The 20,990-nt window shown below is 34.2% G+C and overlaps 3 protein-coding genes across 8 annotated transcripts; 1 reads left to right on the top strand and 2 right to left on the bottom strand.

Annotated features, from left to right (window-relative positions):
- Positions 1-5,582, bottom strand: LOC137811757 (uncharacterized). 5 transcript variants are annotated; one of them, XM_068613592.2, is made up of 12 exons: positions 5,417-5,582; positions 4,809-5,021; positions 4,677-4,737; positions 4,460-4,530; positions 3,151-3,215; positions 3,002-3,046; positions 2,823-2,903; positions 2,656-2,723; positions 1,623-1,671; positions 1,356-1,516; positions 1,072-1,129; positions 1-310 (listed from the first exon to the last, which is right to left on the bottom strand). In XM_068613592.2, exons 2-12 carry the CDS (start codon positions 4,921-4,923, stop codon positions 290-292), a joined length of 795 nt encoding a protein of 264 aa, XP_068469693.1. In that variant the 5' UTR covers positions 4,924-5,021; positions 5,417-5,582; the 3' UTR covers positions 1-289. The 5 variants fall into 5 exon arrangements, with proteins under 5 accessions (XP_068469693.1, XP_090154838.1, XP_090154840.1 ...); XM_090298711.1 differs by lacking the exon at positions 1-310 and having other exon boundaries at positions 627-1,129; XM_090298712.1 differs by lacking the exons at positions 1,356-1,516; positions 1,623-1,671.
- A 1,586-nt stretch (positions 5,583-7,168) lies between these two features.
- On the top strand, positions 7,169-11,856 carry LOC137811756 (putative protein phosphatase 2C 39). Its single transcript, XM_068613590.2, has 8 exons — positions 7,169-7,261; positions 7,432-7,497; positions 7,762-7,806; positions 8,604-8,774; positions 9,255-9,503; positions 9,586-9,859; positions 10,894-11,048; positions 11,722-11,856. The coding sequence occupies exons 1-8, from the start codon at positions 7,169-7,171 to the stop codon at positions 11,854-11,856; spliced, it is 1,188 nt and encodes a 395-aa protein (XP_068469691.1).
- Positions 11,857-11,884: 28 nt separating this feature from the next.
- On the bottom strand, positions 11,885-20,927 carry LOC137811754 (histidinol dehydrogenase, chloroplastic). 2 transcript variants are annotated; one of them, XM_068613589.2, is made up of 14 exons: positions 20,638-20,927; positions 20,508-20,560; positions 20,337-20,409; positions 20,146-20,247; positions 18,878-18,979; positions 18,682-18,753; positions 18,549-18,611; positions 18,364-18,405; positions 15,286-15,345; positions 15,074-15,184; positions 13,378-13,548; positions 12,901-12,991; positions 12,346-12,637; positions 11,885-12,219 (listed from the first exon to the last, which is right to left on the bottom strand). In XM_068613589.2, exons 1-13 carry the CDS (start codon positions 20,728-20,730, stop codon positions 12,360-12,362), a joined length of 1,311 nt encoding a protein of 436 aa, XP_068469690.1. In that variant the 5' UTR covers positions 20,731-20,927; the 3' UTR covers positions 11,885-12,219; positions 12,346-12,359. The 2 variants fall into 2 exon arrangements, with proteins under 2 accessions (XP_068469690.1, XP_090154836.1); XM_090298710.1 differs by lacking the exons at positions 11,885-12,219; positions 12,346-12,637; positions 12,901-12,991; positions 13,378-13,548 and adding an exon at positions 14,199-14,676 and having other exon boundaries at positions 20,638-20,834.
- Between the last annotated feature and the right edge of the window lie 63 nt (positions 20,928-20,990).

Raw genomic sequence — 20,990 nt, 5'->3', positions numbered from 1 at the left:
TTGAAAAGGTCTCCCTTGGGTGCTCACATTTATATACAACAAATCTATGATACAATGACATGAAAGGAAAGAGTGAAAGAGAAGTAACCCTAGATACAGATTGGTACTACCCAAAACGGCTTCTGAACAAAACTTACTCAGCCTATCTATTCTAAACCTGTCATTTGAATACAGATTGGTACTACTCAAAACAGCTATTGAATAAAGCTTACTTAGCCTACCCAAAACAGCTAAAGTATACAATTTGTATGTATCAGCTTCAAACAAATAAATTAAATCTCAGGCCCTCTCAACAATTTTGTGAACACACCTGCAAGTTGATCATTGGATTTGACAAACTCGGTATCAATTTCCTTAAATAACAACTTTTCTTGAATGAAATGACAGTAATCTTAATGTGTTTGGTCCTCTCATGAAACACAAGAGATTAGAGACAATGTAAAAAGCTGCTTGATTATCACAATACATCCTCATTTTCTGAATCTCACAAAAATTTAATTCTTAGAGGAAATATTTTACCCACACAAGCTCACAATACATCTTCAATTTAAGCCCAAGCATGTGCAATTGCTCTCAGATGTTATATTAAACAAGATTAGAAGTAGGATGATGGTCAAATATAATTTCAGGACAAATATATGTAGTAGCTTGTGGTTAATTCAAGATTGATAGAAAGAAAAACTAAAAGTCACGAAGGATTCAAGGATATTGCTAATACATTGGCAGTAAAGAATATTCTGCTACTCTATCTAACAAAATTGAAAACATAGTAAACAAAATCTGACAAAGTTATAGACCAGACCATTGTTAATGAACATATGTACTATGCTTGAGAAATTCTAAAATGTCATGGGATAACGTGAAGAAAATTAGCAGTGATTTCATTCAATCATGTCATTGGAAAGTGAAAGGCTGCTTGAGCCGCAGGGTACACTCCACACAATGTACCAAGCTTGAACCCAGATGAAAATATGAAAGTGATAGATACAGAGCAGGGCCAGAATTGCAACAAATGAAAGCTGATGTCACAAGCAACACCACAACTCCTTCAGCAGTCCAACATTACCTTACCTTTCTAAGAGTGTTCATATAAGTATAACTGGACAAGGCCACAAAAAGCTTGCGGAACCTGCAGAAATGAATTTAGATGTGCTGTTGTGCAATGCCTCTTTGAGATAATTTCAGTTGAAGTTTCTAAATATCTATCACATAGTTGTCCTGTGTGGTGCATTGTAATATTGACACGAGGGAAAAGATTAAAGAAGAAAATCCAAACTAAAAACATTTGCAAATTTCAAGCAACAGTATTTAATATATGTAGCTTTTATAATAAAAGTATGGTAAAGCATGCATACCACACCCATTGACTTGAGTGTTGAGCCATTGCTTTAAAGCTCCTACGAGAATTTTCATTTACTAAGCAATGCATTGTTCCATTTGAGTGCAGCATGGCCAAAAATATGGACAACCAAATATCAACAGGACCACTATATTTGCGCAAAATATTGGTGCTAACCTATAAGCAATAAAGACATCCCAGGAAAATAAGGCAATTTGGGAGAGTTATAAAAAAAATTGGTCAAATAAGACGAAAAAATAAAACTAAGAAAACAAACACATACAAGCTCCCAAACTTCAATATCTCTTTGTAAAGTATCATGTAGTAGCTTGCTGTCACAAAATGGAAACATTTTCAATGTTAGACAACAGCACAAGTGGGAGAGAAAATAACGCAATTAGTTTGCTTAGATAAAATCATGGAAGATGTCCTCATCCACTTAACTCCCATACATAACCTTTAGTTTTCTTGGATACTGTACAAAATATCACATTCACGAAGACAAGTTAAGATAAATTCTGACAAACAGTAAAGCCAAAACAGCAAAAGCGTTCACCCACGTGATTAGACTATAGGAACAATGACACCATTGGGCTCAATTAAAAACCAAATTCTCATGTACACAGTCTGTTGTAAGTGACCCATGTTTGAGATATTGACAAATTTGCAGGAATTGTCGAAGCCCGACACAATCCTCCAACTTTATCTGGACTCGGGACCATAGACATAATGATAAACAAAAAAATTACTAGCACAATTTAAATAATCTCTATAAATAAGAAGTATGGATGATCAAATATCAACATATATTAATAAGTTTAATAATCTAAAAACCACTGCATAGCAACTAGCAGGAACTTATAAACAAAATTTTAGCATTTAAAAAAAAATAGTGACAGGTATTAGAGAAGTTGTTCAGGTTTATAGAATATGGAGTTCTTATGGAAACAAACTAATCTGCTCCTAACAGTATCAAGCACAAAATAACACCACAACTGAAAATGGGTATTGTTAGAACAGTAAAGGGTGGGGGCAATGAACTTAGAGTACACAGTGTGAGCCGTCATGACTCATTTATTGTTATTTCAATTTTAAAATTATATTGTTTTAAATAAATCTCAAAATGTACAAATGTTAGTGCAACTTGGTTCAACTTATTTTGAATAAATAATCACTTTTTCTGTCAGGTTTTTGAGAGAGCATTTAAAAAACCCACTATTTCCCTTGAAATAAAAGGCCATCCAATCATGCTACTATATCGCCATATTTTCCAGTTATAGTTATTCGATATTGATCAATACTAATGCTCAACTTACCATACTCCATAATGCACATCACGATGATTACAATGGCCGGAGACACCATAGAAGTCAAAGGTAATAATCTGGGGAAAGGGATAAGTAGAAGAATCATTAAGAGAGATAATTTGCACAAGAAGTACTAGTCTGTCAAAAGATGCTTAAGGCAGGCAGAACAGTCTTACCATATCAATTGAACAATTGGTTATTTCTTCCTCAATAATCTTTGCCAATAAGCTACGGTTCCAAACTTTACCAAAACCGTCCTAAGTATGACAACACGTTAAACAACAATATAAGGAACTAACAATAAGCTTCAGAAGCAATAGTAAATATTATATCCATAAACCTATTGGATCAAAACCTGCAGATCAGGATGGTCGACAATCTTCACTTGCTGCATTGGAACCTGGGTACAATTTCCAAGGTCGTACAATATTTAATTTGTAAGTATAGAAAAGTTATGATTTTAAATTTGAAACCACAACTATTTTATATAATTATGTAAATCACCTTGAGGGTTACACAAGCCTGAAAAAGCTCTCGTTTTCTGATATTTCCTTTGCCTTCTGCACCACCTACAGAAAAATAAGAAAAATGAAAAACTATCCAATGGATTGAAAAATAAACTTTAAAGCTTTCTTTGAGGCTAGACTTGAAGCTTTAATTTTTTGTCGTTGAAATTCTCATATCTAACCGTCTAATATAGATAGATTTCTTGTCCTAAATCTGTAAAATGCAAAAGTAAATCTTCTATTAATTAGAGACCGTTAAGGACAGAGATATGTATACAGTAACAATGGAAAATGGACAATTGCTTGTATGGCACTAAAGGTAATCCTCAAATTTTCAAGAAAAAGGAAACACAGGATGAACACGAAAATAGAAACAAAATAATAATGGGGTCCCATGCACCAGGGAACTCCCCAAAGCCAATCCTCATAATTTCCTTCAAATATCAATACCAGCCTCCTCATAAAGAACTCCCAGCAAACTTTCAGGTCCTCCTCCTTACTAGCTTCGCAATCATTCCCTCTTACTGTCCCATTCAGAGAATCTTCCTTCATCTCCTTTGTTCGATTAAGTGCTTATTTATCACTAGTCAAAAAACTAACTAATAGTCATATGTACAACTCATACTACTTAAGAGTGTCCCAATCCAAATGCCACAATTCAATTGTAACTTGACTTACCTGACCTCTATCACACCACAATTGATACAATCTGCTACATCCTTCCCCCCAATCCACAAGCGATCCCTCTACTCAGTTAGGTCCATTCTTTCCCTGCCCATACTTCTTTCTTTCTTTTATATATATAGGATAAGGATGTGTTGAAGCCCTTTGAATAGAATTATAAAAAAGAAAATTTGTATCAAATGTAAAAAGTGAAAACTGATAACAAGAAATAATCTGTGTTGGGCGGCTTAAGCTAAAGCAAGATTGATACTGCTACAGGAATTCATTAGTTTGATTATAAGATTTAAGTCTATTATCATCTGATATGAGAAATAAATATTGAACTTTTTTACATATGATCTGAGAAATAATATTGAAGTGGCAATATCATTCATTAATAAAGTAATGCTCTATATACTGAAAATAGCTAAAGAAAACAAATTCTTTATCAAGACAGTAAACTTTCTCAATTTAGAAAGATGTCACCTTAAGAAAATTCAACTACAGAATGGGGAGAAGGAAAACTATAAATGAAATTAAAAAAAATGATTCTAAAGTGACAGAAAGATCCAAATAAACACACATATATATACCAAAACTGCCATAATTTACGAGACAAAAACAGATTATGGAAAGCTATTTACCAGTAGATAAGCATAGTATTTGAATGTTATGTCCCTTTGAAGTCAGAAAATTTATAGTTGGAGTAAAGAACCTGCAGAAATGAAATAAAATTTCAAGATGGTGCTAAATCATAATACAGGAAATATATAGCTCAAACTTCCAAAGCCATAGAAATATATGTTTCAAGAGTCGAAGGAACTAGCATTAGAAATATGAGAATGGGGGTTTAGAACTTAAATGGATTCATCGTCCGGATGAGCAGTAACCAGCAAGACGTTTCTCTTCCGAAATGATCTGCCTGAAAGAAAAGATGAGAGATTTAGAGGAAGAAAAGAAAAATTGAGGAGAAATGGAAAAAAGATGCATTACCGTTGTGCGTGAAATGTTTGGCGAAAGGGATCCGAGGGAGAATGAGAACTTTGCAAAGAGAAATGATCCATAGAAATAGAAAGAAGAGAGAAGCAGTGATGAGAATGAAGGCCATCTTCAAATCAATAATATCATCCACTTTTACGGTTGGATCAACTCAGTGGAGTGTTTCATAACATCCTACTAATCAACCATTTTATACCTGTACCACAGCTGCACAAAATAATACTACGAAATTTATCCAGGTACATTCTCATTTTATTTATATTGTATAAATCTGAAAAAAAAAACACAGCTCACACAAAAGTAAACTTTTTTCATAGGGCATTTTCTTTCATTGTTTCTCAAGTAATCATGTTCAAAAATATTCTACTTCAGGCAAAACAAATTATAAATTACTATTGAAATGGCACAGACCTATCAAAGACAAAGAACTCAACAATATTATAATTAAAAAATACTTCATTGAAATTTAAGATTATTCAAAAGAAAACGAAAACAAAAACTTGAATTGGTGGCAATTATAATCAAGGAAGGCACGCGCATTGAGTAAATAAGGAAAGAACAAGAAACGCAATTGAAAAGGGGAAAGAGAAGGGAGAGAGTACCAATTGGTCGGAGACCTAAAGTTGCAGAAGTGAAGCAGCACGTTTTGTTCAGCGCGAAGCGGAAGAGAAGAGAAAACCTTCTATTGTTTTTTCTTCAACGCTGTTAATGGGAAAACCTTTTCATTACACTGGGATTTGTTTCAAAAACATTTTAACCTTTCGTTTTATCCTAATAATAACAAGAAACAATAATATATTTTACCCAAATATTCTTCATAAAAGGTCACCAATAATATTGTCTTTATAATAATTTTTTTTCCTTTAACAAACGATAATTATTTATAATATGTTCTTTCATGAAATATGACTAATGATAGTTTTAATAAACAGTAAAAACTTTAAGGAGAATTAGAATGATAATAAAATGCCGATAAAAAAAAAAGAATGATAATAAAATTTATTTGTGACTATACACAAATTTCGTAAATTTACGATAGATAAAAATTATTTAAGCCAAATATATAAATACAGAAATCTTACATTCTCGTGTTATTACAAGTTTTCAAAACAAAAACAACTCTTGGATTATTTATTTTACATATTAAAAGTATTTTGTTTCGGGATGTGAACATGAAAATGTTACAGTCTTATGTTTTTTAAATGCTTTCAAAAATTATTATCAGCTATCTTATTGTGCATTTCTAAATTAACGAAAAGTGCTATAATATCTTTAACTTGTAAGTTTTAAAATCTCAGTCTTTTAATGTTAGGTAGAATTATGTTTCTTAAAAAAAAAACTACTCATAAATAATATGTCTAAAATCAACTTTTAATTTTTGGCTTGAAAAAGTTGTACATTTAAAATCATTTGATTATGTCCCTGGTCTATTTCTAAATTAACTACTAAAATTCTCCAATTAAATAAATAAAGGTTATATTAAAAGTCATATTCTAATTATTTATAATTCTATAGATGTAATAAGATGTAGATGGATGTGTTCTTTGAGTTTAATCTCTAAATAGAAAATGGTTAAATAAAAAATGTAAATTTTAATTAAAGAAAAACAATTTTACTTTTATGATGATTATTTTTTTTAAAGTACAATAATTTTAAAAGAATACACCTTTATTCTATTTAGGTGTTGACATGTTTACTTAACGAACAATCCATTATTTTAAAGATATCAATAAATGGTAACAATGAAAATAAAAATAAAATTTAATGAAAGATCAAAATAAATAAATAAATGCATTAGTGAGAAAGAAAAAACCAAATATGAAAATTTATCCAAACTAAAAGCAAAATAAAATCATGTATCGCTGTTGACAGATTAAAAGAATATTTTTTTAAAAGGTGAACGTGAAACTGTTAGATTCTTATGTGTTTTTTACATGCTTTCAAAAATTATTATCTGCTGTATTATCATGTGTTTTCTATATTATAAGAGGTTAATATATAGTGAAGAAAAACATTGTTATAAGGTTGTAAAACACATTTTGAGTTATAATATCTATCTGAAGGAAAGTTCTGATATTCAGAAGGATATAATTTCTGGAAACGTAAAATGATAACGTTGCTGACTGATAAATGTATTGGCGATAGAGTAGTGAATGTGGTTTTTTGTGGAGAAGTAGGAGGTAGCATGAAATGGATTAGTTTATTGTGAAGTATGCAAAAGCAAAGACAATTAGCGGTGAATGACACCACCCCATGCATTCTTTAACCACGTGTCCTTCCTTTCCCACCAAGGACACTTACCTGCACATGCTGTTTCATAAACATATACATACCAGTATCATCTATTCTTTACCATGCTTCTCTTCTTTCTCAGTCTCAACAATTCCTCAACTTCTCAATCTGAACTCAGCCAAGACAAAGTCATGCACCAAACAAATATGATCAAGGTACGTATGGAAGCTCATTTCATGCAAGAGGTGACTTAATATGTATGTAATACCCCACCTATGTTCGTAATTATCATTGTACTGGTAAAGGAGAACGTATGCATGTGTATATACTAACATCACAGGTACTTATCATGGCTTGATATGTATTTTTGTTTTGTCTTGAGCAGAAGAAATCTAACTTGCATAAAAGAAAGTCACCCTCCATTAGTGATGGACATCCTTCAGCATTCAAGGTATGGCAAGCAACTTTTATGGATAGATGAGTTTGAAGCAAAAAAAGTATTAAAGTTTAAATACTTAGTCTTTATAGTCATAATACATTTTTTAGTTATCAATTATACGTATTATTTTTAATCATTTTCAGTGTCTACATATATCATTTCAACCCCCTTCTCCTTATAGTTCTTTACTGCAAGGACTCTCAGGATTTTAAAACTCACCTGAATTTTAGGACACAGTTAGCACGATGTTCTGATATAATTCCTTTTATATTGAAGAGGATATCAAGAAGAGGAAGTTCCGTGGACTCTTTTGAAAGAAAGGTTTTCCTCTTTCATTCTTGTTCTATTCATTGTCATATATATATATATATATATATATATATATATATATATATGCAACCAGTATACCAAATAATGTCTATTCCATCCTTCCATAACTATTAGTACTTTCTTTTATTTATCTTCAACTATGGATTTTCTTCAAACTTAATACATCATATCCACAAATATTCAACACAATTAATACATCAAACTAATATGTACTCAATTTCAATTCAAGTATAACTCAAATACATTTAATGTGACTTAAATGCATCTCATTAACAAATATTAAGTATGTTATAGACACACTTGCGCCATCTTAATAAATATTAAATTTCAATCACAGCTCATTTATGCTAATTGTGACATAATGAAAGCATGATGTTGGAGTAGTTATGCGTGTACAGTGGAGGAGGATAGTGCTAATGTTGCATGGTATGTAACTACAACAATGGAGTCGCAGGGGCTCTTTCACTTCTTCGTATGATTGGAGTCAGAATATGGCATTCATGTTACTTTGTTCAACTTACAGTCAAAGAAATAAATTGTCTTGTCCCATCATCAGATATATTCTTTCAAAAGCTTCTACTGCATTTTCAGAACATCATCCCATATTTTGTCACCTGTATCTATCTTCTAGCTGTCAATTACTTATTTGGTTGGTTTCAACTAAGTTTCTCTTTAAGATAAATTATTAGGACTATCCTCACAACCTAAGTATTGAGATTGATTAATTTAGTTGGTGGTGCACCTTCTTCATTATGTTTGCCAGCAAATTTTTATTTTGCATTTAACAGCAGCCAGAGGGTAACATTACTAGAGAAGAAGACTATAATGAAGATGAAGATAACAATGTTATTGGTAAATACATGATCGAAGAAAAAGCAGGAGGAGTAGATGATGCAGTGGATGACTATCAAGACAAAGCAGAGTACTTACCAGGAAATAAAGGTCCAACTGCTACAGAGGTATCCTGTCTCTATCCGATGAAATCCTGTTATGATATTTATTCGTTCAACTTCGCTTACGTACATTTTTCTGGCAATCTCTCTTAAGAACATGAATGTTAGCCTATGGTGATTTATTCCAGCTTCTTGTTACATAAGCAAGCTGTTGAAGTTTTGTGCTTACGTAATCGTTTCAAGATATTTATGTTTTGTGCTTATATAATCGTTTAAAGCTCTTGTGGGGATTTTACAATTGCTTTCAAGTACAATCATTAAAATAGGTTAGGTATCTACTTGATTGTTATCAGTCAACGGATTATGAGAAATAGCTTTTTCCATCTTCAGACTTCTGGTTATTTTAGCTTCTCGTTCTCTACAAACTTCATTCCCATGCATGCTCTCACCAAAATCAAATGATCATTAGTAAAAGACATGGATTTTTTTCATCACAATCTAACAAAGGAAAGCTTGAAGCTAACAAAGTAATTTTGTTAAACACAGGAGCAACCTCACAAGAGTCTGGTCACAAAATACGCAAATGAAAAGAATAACCCTTCAACTCGACATTTCATCCATGGATATCACTTAATACAAGGACAGATGAAGCATGGAATGGAAGACTATATTTTTGCTCAACACAGGAATCTCGATGGCTATGACTTAGGATTGTATGCAATATTTGATGGTCACTCCGGTCATGAAGTTGCAAAATACTTGCGAAGCCATCTATTCGAAAATATACTGAGTGAGGTAACCTTTAGTAACTGTTATATTTCAGTCCACACCATTATTATTCTCACTAATATTTGTTTTCTTAATCATGCATCAAAAGCCTGGTTTCTGGGAAAATCCAGTGCAAGCTATTAAGAAAGCATGCAAAGCAACAGATGATGAGATTTTAGAAAACGTAGCTGATTCACGTGGAGGATCAACTGCAGTTGCAGCAATACTAGTCAATGGAGTAAAGCTACTGGTCACCAACGTTGGTGATTCTCGGGCAATATCATGCAAAAATGGTCGAGCAAAGCCACTTACTGTGGATCATGATCCAGAGAAGGAAAAAGATCTTGTTGAGAGCAGAGGGGGTTTTGTGTCTAAGAGACCCGGTAATGATGAAATTAATTTATCAATATTTAATAGACTTAAGACTTCAACTTTCTTGCATATCCAAGAAAATAAGTTAGTTTTCTAATAGCCAAAAACTACTACAGAGCAAAAATTACAATATTAGAAGTTTAATTTTGGAAACTTTCTAGTTTGGAACTTGATAACTGATATTTAAATTTTAAAATTTAATCTGACATATAAATCATTTTTTTATGATAGTGTGCCAACATAAAACATTTTTTCTATCTTGTATATGAAAACAGTATTACCTGTATAACGATGATACCTTCTTCTAAAGGGTAAAATCTATCTCTACCAGAAGCTCGTGTATAATGTTAATTCTTGACGTTTGTGAAATTGAGGCTTCTAGGCCCTTTCTTGCACTGTCAGTGCATAGATGTAAGAGAATAATTATACTACTAATGCTTGATAACCCGCAATTGTATGCCTGAAATGTTTGCCGTATTTCTATACTGCATCTATTCGTATGCACTGCGGTACCTACTACCAAACTACAGTTCATTAATTATCGTACAAGATTGCTCTACTGCAAAATTTTGCAATATCCAATCATGTAATGTCATTACTATAACGAGTAGGATCATGTACACTAAACATGCATGCATGCGTGAGACTCAACATCTTATGTCAACTGCACAACTTGTTCTAATTCAGCAATCTGACATTTGATAGGTTCCATGTAATGTTAATGTAATCTCATTTGAAAATCTTTGTTAACGGTTACCCTGTCCTCCAAATGGGCAAGCCTTCCCTCACCCTCCCTCACCCTGAACTTACTTTCGTGTCTCAAAATTGTGACTGCGACCCTTTTTTTCCTAGTTTTGCTGCTTCACCAACGACTTTATGTTCTTTGGGTTATAATATAGATATCCTATAATTTGTTTCACCCACCTAGTTTTATGGCCTTTCTTTTCATTTAATTTTATTTATATTTCCATTAGTGAACTTATGTTGCTCCTGCCAAGTCCAGTACTGAACATTATCTGAATTTCCAAAAATATGACTTAATCAGGGAATGTTCCAAGAGTGGATGGCCAATTAGCAATGACACGGGCATTTGGAGATGGAAAACTAAAGGAGCACATTACGGCAGAACCAGATATGAGCATTCAGAAGATTGATGAAGACACTGAATTCATTATTTTGGCAAGTGATGGTCTATGGAAGGTACAAGAATATTGCATGCATCTTATAATTACAGATGAGCACTTTGGCTTTACAAATTTTAAACTTCAAAGAAATATACCGTATATGCAAAGCCAAAATATAAAGGATAAGAAATATTGAAAAGAGGAATGATTTCAAATATTGAAAAGAAGAATAATTTCATATTTCCAATCAATTGCTAACTGAGTGTAGAATAACTGAGTGAGCTTACTAAGCAAATGGCCAAAAAAATAGTTTCGGGACAAGGAGAACTTGGAAGTATGGTTAAATGAAATACATACCATGTCTTGCTAAGTTCATTTGCATATTTTTTATGGTCAAAAGTTAACCTATATTACACCGAAACATACAATTTTGTATGTGCTCGTTTATGTCAAACCAAATTCTAGAATTTGCATATTTTTCGACTATGTTCTTAGATCCAGAAACGTGGCCTGAACAGTTGGAAACTACCCCTGGCTTCTTTGGTTCAAATAGTTCGTTTTTCTTCACTTATCACACACGAGAACCATGTCATATGTACTTTTAGATTTTCTTATACGTGAAGAAATTTATTTTCTTTATTCATAGTAAAAATACAAATACATTAAACCATGTAATTACATTCAATAATGAAATGACATGTAAGAACCTTGATCTTTAGAAACATCACTGGCCCCTGTATCTATCGCAGGTGATGACAAATCAAGAGGCTTGTGACTGTATCAAGAATGTGGATGGTGCGCAGAAAGCATCTAAGAAGTTAGTTAAAGAAGCTAAATCTCTAGGAAGCTATGATGATATTTCATGCATAGTTATAATGTTCTAGCTTACGTGCTCCACGATGCTCCGGCGTTTCATGAATTTTTGCCTGTGTCCTGTAAATTATTTTAAATTTCTATAACTGAAGGAAATGTCTTTAAAATTTGTAAGGAACCATAAACGGCTGTTTAACTAGCTACTACATATTGGATGTTTCTTTATTTAGTCAACCTTTCCCTTCACATTATGCTAACCTGCTACAACTTACCAAAACTTTCACCACCATCCTTCACAAAAAACCATGGTCCAACGATTTTTCACTTCTGTTTCTCTGAACTCTAGCTTTCAAATATGGTATCAAAGCTCTCGTGCACAGGTCACTTTCTCCCATACGATCCTTCCAGAAACTCAACGATGACAAACGTCGATTCTATCAAAAACCAATTTTCACCAAAATTTAAAATTTCAATACCCATTATGGTTACATGACTTAAAGATGGCAATTGCTTCGGTACTAATTTTATGTAAGACAAATAATAAATGATAGTAGGCTTACCGTAAATTATCATGTCATGTTGAAACCTGCCTGCCTTCTATGTCCTCAAGTCTTAGGGTAACTGCCAGCTTGTGGGCATCGAGACCTTCAACCTCTGCCATGGTTGCTACATATGGCCCAAGTTTTCTGAGGCCTTCTTCTGTGAGAGATTGCACTGTTATGTATTTCAAGAAAGAATCCAATGAAACACCACCATACATCCTTGCATAACCATAAGTAGGAAGAACATGATTTGTTCCACTTGCATAATCACCAACGCTCTCGGGTGTCCACGGCCCTAAAAATACAGACCCTGCAGAGGCCACAAACGGGCATGTAAATCTAGATCTGGAATCTAAAGGTCAAGGAAAAAACAGCAAAGTGCCTATACATGTTCAAAGTTACATCTATGTTGGCTCGACAGTTTTTATAACAAAAAGGAAGGTGTTTGCAATTGGCACCAAGTTCAATTCTGAGCAATGTATGAGTTGCAGATATAATATGTACGACTAGCAATAAATCTTCATCTCCGAAAACCCCATCACAAGAGCAACTAACGCTATGACAAAGCCATACCTGCATTCTGAATAAAACCTTCCCACTTCTCTGCATCCTTCACATTGACAATTAGATGCTCAGGTGCATATAAGTTTGAGAAATTGATTGACTGCAACATGAAAAAGAAACACCAGGTTCTGAAACATCAGCAAAGGCGTAATAAAGATGTTGATAAATTGAAACCAAACTAACAAGAGGAATTATTAGCATATAAGTGAAATTTGTAAACTCAAGGATAACGAAGTTATGAATTATGACACATCAAGAGATAATGCTACAGCATTGAATAGCACTGTGGTTCCCCTGTTATGAAAACATGATTAAGCATACAAGTTCTGTCAACCACTGCAGCACATATATAAAATACAGACATAGATAAGCCTAACATTTGTGTTAATGCATCTGAACAAATTGTTTTCTCTCTTCCACTTTGCTCTTCACTTTGTTTTCAGTGGGACTGAGAATACATGGATGAACTTGGGCAAAACTACTGACCTCAAGCATATCATGTGCAAAAACAATAAAACTGTGGGTCAGGGCTTTAGCAGCGAACTCTCCTCTTGGTAGACTCTTGCACTGCTTGCTGAGTTCCTGCTCTATAGCATTCAAATCCACGCCTTCACCAGCAATCACAAGCACAACCTGACTATCAGGGCCATGCTCAGCCTGAAATTGCAGACGCATCAGAATTATACAAAAGGGCCAAAAAGTTCTTAGGCCGGTGAATAATTACAAAATATATCTTCTTTAAGAGTGAACGCATGCTACTATGATAATTATATAATGTGCTTGTCTCTGTACCAAACCAAAAAACATGTTTGTCTTCAAATTGTAAGCCATACGGTAGTTAAGGAAGAAAAAAATGAAAATAAACAAAAATTCAGATAATTTTTAATTAAATAAACCCAAGTTATTATGGAGCAATTATCAATGAAAGTAACAAAATATATAAACCCAAAAGATGTAATGCGATTTGGACCCCAAATGCGTAAATGATCGTGGAAAAAGCTAAATTACACTAGCGGTACACTTGTGAAGAGGCACACTAGCGGTACGTATTTTTAACTAAATGTCTTGATACAAAACAATGAGATTGATACAACACCATATGATCTTAAGAGGGAAGAAAGAGCATAAGAAAATTGTCACTTCTAAGAATTTTGATCGTTTTGTCAAATTGAGATTTAATTTCATTACGAAAATTACATGAAAATGAACAAAAGTTCATATCGATCTTTTATTAAATAAACCTAAGTTTATATGGAATATTTATCAATGAATGTAACAAAATATATAAACCAAAAGATGTACGGCGATTTGAACCCAAATGTTTAAATGAATGGAGAAAAAAGCTAAATTACATCTTGTTTCATGTTTCTTATGAAAAGAAGACCCAACATGTTTCCTAATTGATATGACTTATACTACAAGACTTGATGTTTGTTAAGTCCAAGATCGATTTTCTTCGATTTTGATAAGTGTGGATGACCCAATTAAAGGAGTTACATGTTTTAAAGGTTCAAAGGGTCCCCAATAGTGGAAGACTGGAGGACTGGAGGGCTGGAAGAAGGCAACAAGACCGCTGGAGGAGATGTGGTTTTGTTGAGGTCACCAGAGGGCAGCGTGTGAACTACACGCCCATGACTAGGCTATGTAAAGAAGCTGTGCATAACAGCCGGTGTAGTTGATTTTGCCTTCACGACCACCACAGTTGTGTCACTTGAGGAGGCGATCCAGATCTGGTAGTCGCTGGAGAAATTGACATTGGCCTCCAGCTGCTGGAGACTTTGATACCTACTTGAGTGGAAGTGTCGTAGAGGGTGAGCTCTCAGGAGATCAATTTAATATATGTTAAGTCTGAAGAGAAATACAAAATGGCTGACAGAAAACACCTAGGACCCTATATGATTGACAACCACAGCCAAAACAGCTTTTAAAGAATAATCTAGAAGACAACAGAAAGTCTTTTCTCTAACAGACATCATGATTCATACTGAATTGTTTTTTGGAATAATTAACAGCATAATGCTCAGAAAAAAGCTTCTAGAAATTAGAATTAGTTTATAACTGAATAAATTACAATAGAGCATGAGATACCTCGCTAAGAGAGTGAAAAAGAAAGATAATATATTCTCAATGAGTGTAGATAGCCTTTCATATACTATATAGAAACATTTAGAACTCAGTAAACCTGGGAAAGCAAATCGGCAGCTACATGGCGAGGAATCGCGTGCTTGTCAGCAATAACTAAAACTTCTGATGGACCAGCTGGCATGTCAATTGAAACCATGGCTTCACTGTTCTGCAGAAGATTTTGAACAGTAATGCAAAGCAGGAAGAACTATAAGATCTGATGAATAAAGCACAATATATAATAGAGAAGAACAGCACTTCACAGCTCACTTGCAGAATCATTTTTGCAGCTGTGACATATTGGTTTCCAGGGCCAAAAATCTTCTCAACCTACAAAACCATGATCACAAAAATCAAAATAAGAAATCATGAAAAATAATCAGAACTACGAAGTATTTAAATTTGTTGGTAACAAAATAAATGGAGAAATTTCAAATAATGTTCTCGACTCTTTACAAATCACAGCACATTTAATAGATCCTTTAAATCTTGAATATGAGCAAATTCTAACATAATATCACAGTTGGTTATAATGTTTTACTTCAGACTGAAAATATGATAAAAAGAGCTTAAGAGATTGATTATCTCTCGGCTAATCTTTGTTATTTATAGAAGAAAATTACATCAGTAACACCAAAAGGTACAAGAAATTAATGCTAATAAGTAAACAACTCATAAAGCAGTTTTCCAAGACAACTACTTATATTTAATACCTATTCTAACACTCCACCTGAAGCTAGGGCATACAAATTATATGTACCAAGCTTGGAACAAATAAATTCAATATAAGGTCCTCTTACATCTGAAAGTTGATCATATCAAACAGACTTAGTCCAAATTTTCTTAGATAACAACTTTTCCTGAATAAAATGATAGTCAAGTTCTATGTTTTAGTCCTCTCAAGGAATATTGGATTGGAAGCAATGTAGAATGTAGTTTGGTGATCACAATACATCTTTATTTGGTGGATCTCACAGAATTTTAATTCTTGAAGAAATTGTTTCATCCATACAAGTTGACAAGTAAGAGACGTCTTTGTCCTATATGCACATTCAGCACTAGATCGAGCAACCATATTTTGTGTCCGTACGATCGAGCAACCATATTTTGTTTCTTGCTTTTCCAACAAATAATGTTTCCTCCAATAAGAACACAATACCTTGTAGTGGAGCATCTATCCGTACGAGATCCAGCATACAATACCCAGAAATTTGGGTATTCCCCTCTATCTTCGTACAACTACCTTGTCATGGAGCCTTTTTGAGGTATCTTATAGCATTTCAATGATCAATACAAGGATTTTGCATATACTGACTAACAACACCCACTGCAAAAGATAGATCAAGTCTAGTGATAATAAGATAAATAAGTCTTCTATATCTCTCTAGGTTAGAGAAAGGTTCACCTTGATATGCCATTAGTTTTCTATTTGGATCCACCGCGCTATCTACTAGTCTACAACTAGTCATGCCTGTTTCTTCCAAGATATCTAAAGCATATTTCCTTTGAGAAACTACAATGTCTTCCTTTGATTGAGCCACTTCAACGCCTAGAAAGTATTTGAGACTTCTAAGTCTAAAAGTGATTACATAAGTGATCTTTGAGTTGCGAGATTCTAGTAGCATCATTTCTTGTAATAACTATGGCATCAACATACACAATTAAGTAAACACATTTTCCAGAAGAGGTATGACCATAAAAAATTGAATGGTCCACCTCATCGTGTTTCATTCCAAAAAGTTTGAACAATGTGATTGAAATTTTCCAAACCAAGCATGAGGAGATTGCTTGAGACCATAAAGAGACCGATGCAACTTACAAACCAAGTCAGACTCCTCCTCAACAACAAAACCAAGACTTTGCTCCATGTGAACCTCCTCTTCTAGGTCACCATGAAGGAAAGCATTTTTGACATCTAATTGATGGAGAGGTCAATGGCGTATAGGTGCCATGGCAAAGAAGAGACGCACAATAGTCATTTTGGCTACGGGAGAAAACATATCACCATAATCAAGGTCATAGATCTGAGTATATCCTTTGGCCACCAATCTGACTTTAAGGCAAAAAACTTCACCATTTGGCCCAACCTTAATGACATAAACCCAACAACCTTTTGTCCAGATGGAAGAGAAACTAAGTCTCATGTTCCATCACATTCAAGAGCCTACATTTCATCAATCATGGATTGTTGCAATCCAAGATGATCAAGTGCCTTTTTCACACTTTTAGGAATAGGAATGATAATGGAAGATGCAAAGGAGAAAAAAGAACAGGAAGGGGACAACTGATGAAAGCTTAGAAAATTGTAAATAGGATGAGGATTGTGTGTAGAGCGAGTAACTTATGAATGACAATAGGCCAATTGGAATCTTCATTATCAAGATACATAGTATGGAACAATGATGGTGAAGGACTTGATGAAGAGGACCCACCATGTGTCATTGGACCAGTCGTTGAGAGGTGATAAGAGGTGGAGAAGATGGTCCACGCGAATTGGGCTGATGAGAAGGAATTGTATTATTGGGAGACGTTGGAATAGTGTTAGGAGTGGGATATACAAAGGGGATCAACTACAGAGATAGGTTAGACCTATTGAATAGAGTGAACATCTTGTGTAAAGGAAGAGAAGAAAGAAGTTTCTTCAAAAAAGATGACACTTGCTCTAATACCAACTTAAGACTGAAAATATGAGTTTAAGAGATTGATTATCTCTCAGCTGATCTTTTATAGAAGAAAATTACATCAGGAACACCAAAAGGTACAAGAAAATAGCTAATAAGTAAAGAGCTCGTATAGATCTCCATTACAACTACTTACTACCTATATTTAATACCTATTCTAACAGTTTTCAAACAAACCAACTTTCTTTTTCTTTTTGAAACTACTTTAAAATACTACTAAGGTTCCGTTGTTTTTCCTATATCATTTTGTTATTCACAATCCAAAATTTTCTCTCTTTTTTTCATGTTATGTTTTCTTCTGTTTAAAATAAAAAATTGTAAAAAGCTTTCTGGTACAATGATCAATTACGATACCCCTTCCTAACTCAGCCCCTTTTTTATAATACCCACCTGATCAACAACCAACTTAGTGTAGTTAGCTATTACTTATTTCTGTTACAATCATAAATGGCCTTATCCCTTGTGTTCCTCCTTTGCTTACTGTAGACACTCCTAACAGGAGGTCTCAGATCCTTATCAGATATAAAAAAAATAAGTAAATCAAATCCAGATACGATAACATGTAATAGTAAGATAAGAAATGAGCTCAATCTAATAGTTATCGACTATAATTGAACATAAATTTCAAAAAAAACAAATGAGATTAAAATGAGAAAAACAGATCTACCTTGGGACAAGTGTTTGTTCCCCAAGCCATGGCAGATATGGCCTACAGTGTCCAAAAATGTCATATTAATGATTTTTAACCATTAATACCAATACACAAACATAAAATTAAATTAAACATAAGGATATTAATTTCAAACTATAGAAACAGATAGGACAATGGTGAAATTTTATCATGCTTCAAACCTGAGCTCCTCCAGCTTTAAGGATGTGAGTAACCCCTGCCTTCTTTGCACAATACACTACCTCCTGCAGAGAAAAACATTGGTCAGAAAAGATACTAACCTCAAATATGTTTTCATACAATACAGATGAGTACCTTGCATATAGTGCCATCCTGAGCTGGAGGAGTAGCAAGAACGACAGTTTTACATCCAGCAATCTGTGCAGGCTGGTATATAAATAAAACAATCAAAGATTAATAAAATCTGATAGATGATGATTATCAACAATCCCGATGCCACTATAGGATGGAGAACAATACCACAAACTAATTAGACATAAATTCAACTTACAACTGAAAGCATCAGGGCTGTTGAAGGTAGGACAGCAGTTCCCCCTGGAACATAAAGGCCCACAGTACTAATACTTCTTGAAACTCGCCTGCATTGGACTCCCTGACATTTTCAAAAAACTCAAAAGGCTAACACAAGACAAACATGAAGGGAAGATAATTGAATGAAAATAACTTGTTATCAGCATAGAAAAGATAGTAAAAAACAATCAAGAGAAGGGACACATACAATCACAAGGAATAGTAAAAATGCTTTGCAATTTTAGTTTCTCAGTTGTGAAATTTGGCCCCCTTATGTCCAATTGCACAAATTGAGTCCTCCAAATATTGCACTTGTGTCATTTTTAATTTGGTCCCTTTGTCGATTTTGCTGAGATAACATTGAATGATGACGTGCAGCTAATATGCTGTCTAAAACATTTAGTGACATGGCTTAATTTCACTTCTAGTCCTTCATGATTGTGATATAAAAATTGCAATCACGAGAGCATATATATATGTCATGAAATATGTTAACTGTCATGTCATTGACACATCATCGCCCAATACTACATCAACAAAATCTGTTAATATACTTAACGACACACTAACAAAAAAAACTAAAATCGCCTAATTATAATACCCCAAGGATTTAATTTGCACAATTGGAACTAGGTGGACTAACTATGAAGCTCGGACGCTTTAACTGGAAGTTGTTTTCCTGCTTCCAACGCGCCATTGACACAGAAACACTACAGATGCGTGCACAACAGAGTGTCGAACACCATAGGCGGGCATGGCCCAATCCTTGGATGTGTTGGAAGTGATGCGACCCATCCTCGAAAATGTGGTGATGGTGAGTCAGTGTCAGCACGTTTCAGTTGTGGACCTAACCTGAGATGGAGACTGTGTGCAGCGGCAGGAAGCAGGTGTTGACGGTGCCCAAGAACAAAAACCGAGGAAACCGATTCTATTTCCAACCGTGGAATATATTAGAGCCGTGTTCTATATGTTGTAATTTAGTTGTATCTGTGTCCGTGCTTCTTATAGACTAGACCAGTAGAGTCCAATTACAATACTTGAAAGACCAAAATTATAATTAAGTCTATAAAATTTACCCCAATTAGGTGTAATAAAGAAAGTAAAAGGTATTATATTTTATGAGATCTCGAATTATCTACTTGCAAGATAATCCTACCAGAACCTACTCAAAAAGAAGTTTCAGAAAAGAAAGCACGCCAATGTCGACTCATGAAACGCGAATACGTTAAGAATAAGATGTTATCATACTTTGATGTTCTCAACATTTGTTTCAGGAGTTCTCTGAGCAGCATGAAAGGCATATATATTGCTGTAGGCGATATCGAAAGCTTCCTTAACATGCACATCAAGCTTCAATGCAATGCAGAAAGTTAAAATTGAATAACATGAATACTTGAAAGAAATAATGGAACGGTGATACGAATAAGCAATAAAAATACCAGTGGATCTGGAAGGTCGGAGACAAGTTGAACAATGTTATCCAATTGAACTTTGTCGAATCTCAAAGTGTATCTGCAGAAATACGGAAAGAATTGTGAGGTTGATAATGATCGTAACGACAGTGAGAAAGAGGAATGAAAAGAGTAAAGAAGAATGAAGCACGAACTCACTCTCTGACAGCATCATCGCCTCTTTGTCGAACATGGTCAAGAATGGGGTTGACCTGCAAAGAGAAGTGTGAGAAACTGAAAACGACGGTGAGAAAGAGGGAACACGTGAAGGGACGGAGAGGGGGCAGACCACAGAGAATACTGAAGAGAAATCGATACGGGGGCGAGCAATTAGGCTGCGAAGCTCAGCACCGCCCAGTTCTGACAATCTATATGACTTCATAATAACCCACTCAACCACAACCAAAACCAAACCCTGCTCTTCTCTTTACTCGCTCTTGCCTCACTAGTTCAGTTTCAAACTCTTCCCTTATCGTGCGCGTGCATTCCACGCGTGATTAAAGAGACATTTTCGAACATAAACTAACACTATCACGCGCTACTTTTTGCATTTACTTTCTCATATAAAATTGTTTCAGTAAGTAATTACTTTAGCCCTAAGCAAAAGATAATTTACTGTCATTTAGGTTTGATGTGCATCAC

Source organism: Phaseolus vulgaris, chromosome 2 (genome assembly GCF_051622355.1).
Source record: "Phaseolus vulgaris cultivar YP4 chromosome 2, ASM5162235v1, whole genome shotgun sequence".
NCBI classification, from domain to species: domain Eukaryota; kingdom Viridiplantae; phylum Streptophyta; class Magnoliopsida; order Fabales; family Fabaceae; genus Phaseolus; species Phaseolus vulgaris.
The sequence above is the reverse complement of the archived record's forward strand: the minus strand, read 5'-3'. Positions and strand labels throughout refer to the sequence as shown.

Excerpts from the sequence above, each read along its gene's own strand:
- LOC137811757 (XM_068613592.2), bottom strand. The coding sequence starts at position 4,923 with ATGGCCTTCATTCTCATCACTGCTTCTCTCTTCTTTCTATTTCTATGG. Across the intron at positions 1,672-2,655 it reads GATGTGCATTATGGAGTATG|CAAGCTACTACATGATACTT; the intron begins GTAAGTTGAGCA and ends ATTTTGTGACAG. Across the intron at positions 311-1,071 it reads ATATGAACACTCTTAGAAAG|GTGTGTTCACAAAATTGTTG; the intron begins GTAAGGTAATGT and ends ATCAACTTGCAG.
- LOC137811756 (XM_068613590.2), top strand. The coding sequence starts at position 7,169 with ATGCTTCTCTTCTTTCTCAGTCTCAACAATTCCTCAACTTCTCAATCT. Across the intron at positions 8,775-9,254 it reads AAGGTCCAACTGCTACAGAG|GAGCAACCTCACAAGAGTCT; the intron begins GTATCCTGTCTC and ends TGTTAAACACAG. Across the intron at positions 11,049-11,721 it reads CAAGTGATGGTCTATGGAAG|GTGATGACAAATCAAGAGGC; the intron begins GTACAAGAATAT and ends TATCTATCGCAG.
- LOC137811754 (XM_068613589.2), bottom strand. The coding sequence starts at position 20,730 with ATGAAGTCATATAGATTGTCAGAACTGGGCGGTGCTGAGCTTCGCAGC. Across the intron at positions 18,980-20,145 it reads CAAATGTTGAGAACATCAAA|GGAGTCCAATGCAGGCGAGT; the intron begins GTATGATAACAT and ends TGAAAATGTCAG. Across the intron at positions 15,346-18,363 it reads GAACAAACACTTGTCCCAAG|GTTGAGAAGATTTTTGGCCC; the intron begins GTAGATCTGTTT and ends ATGGTTTTGTAG.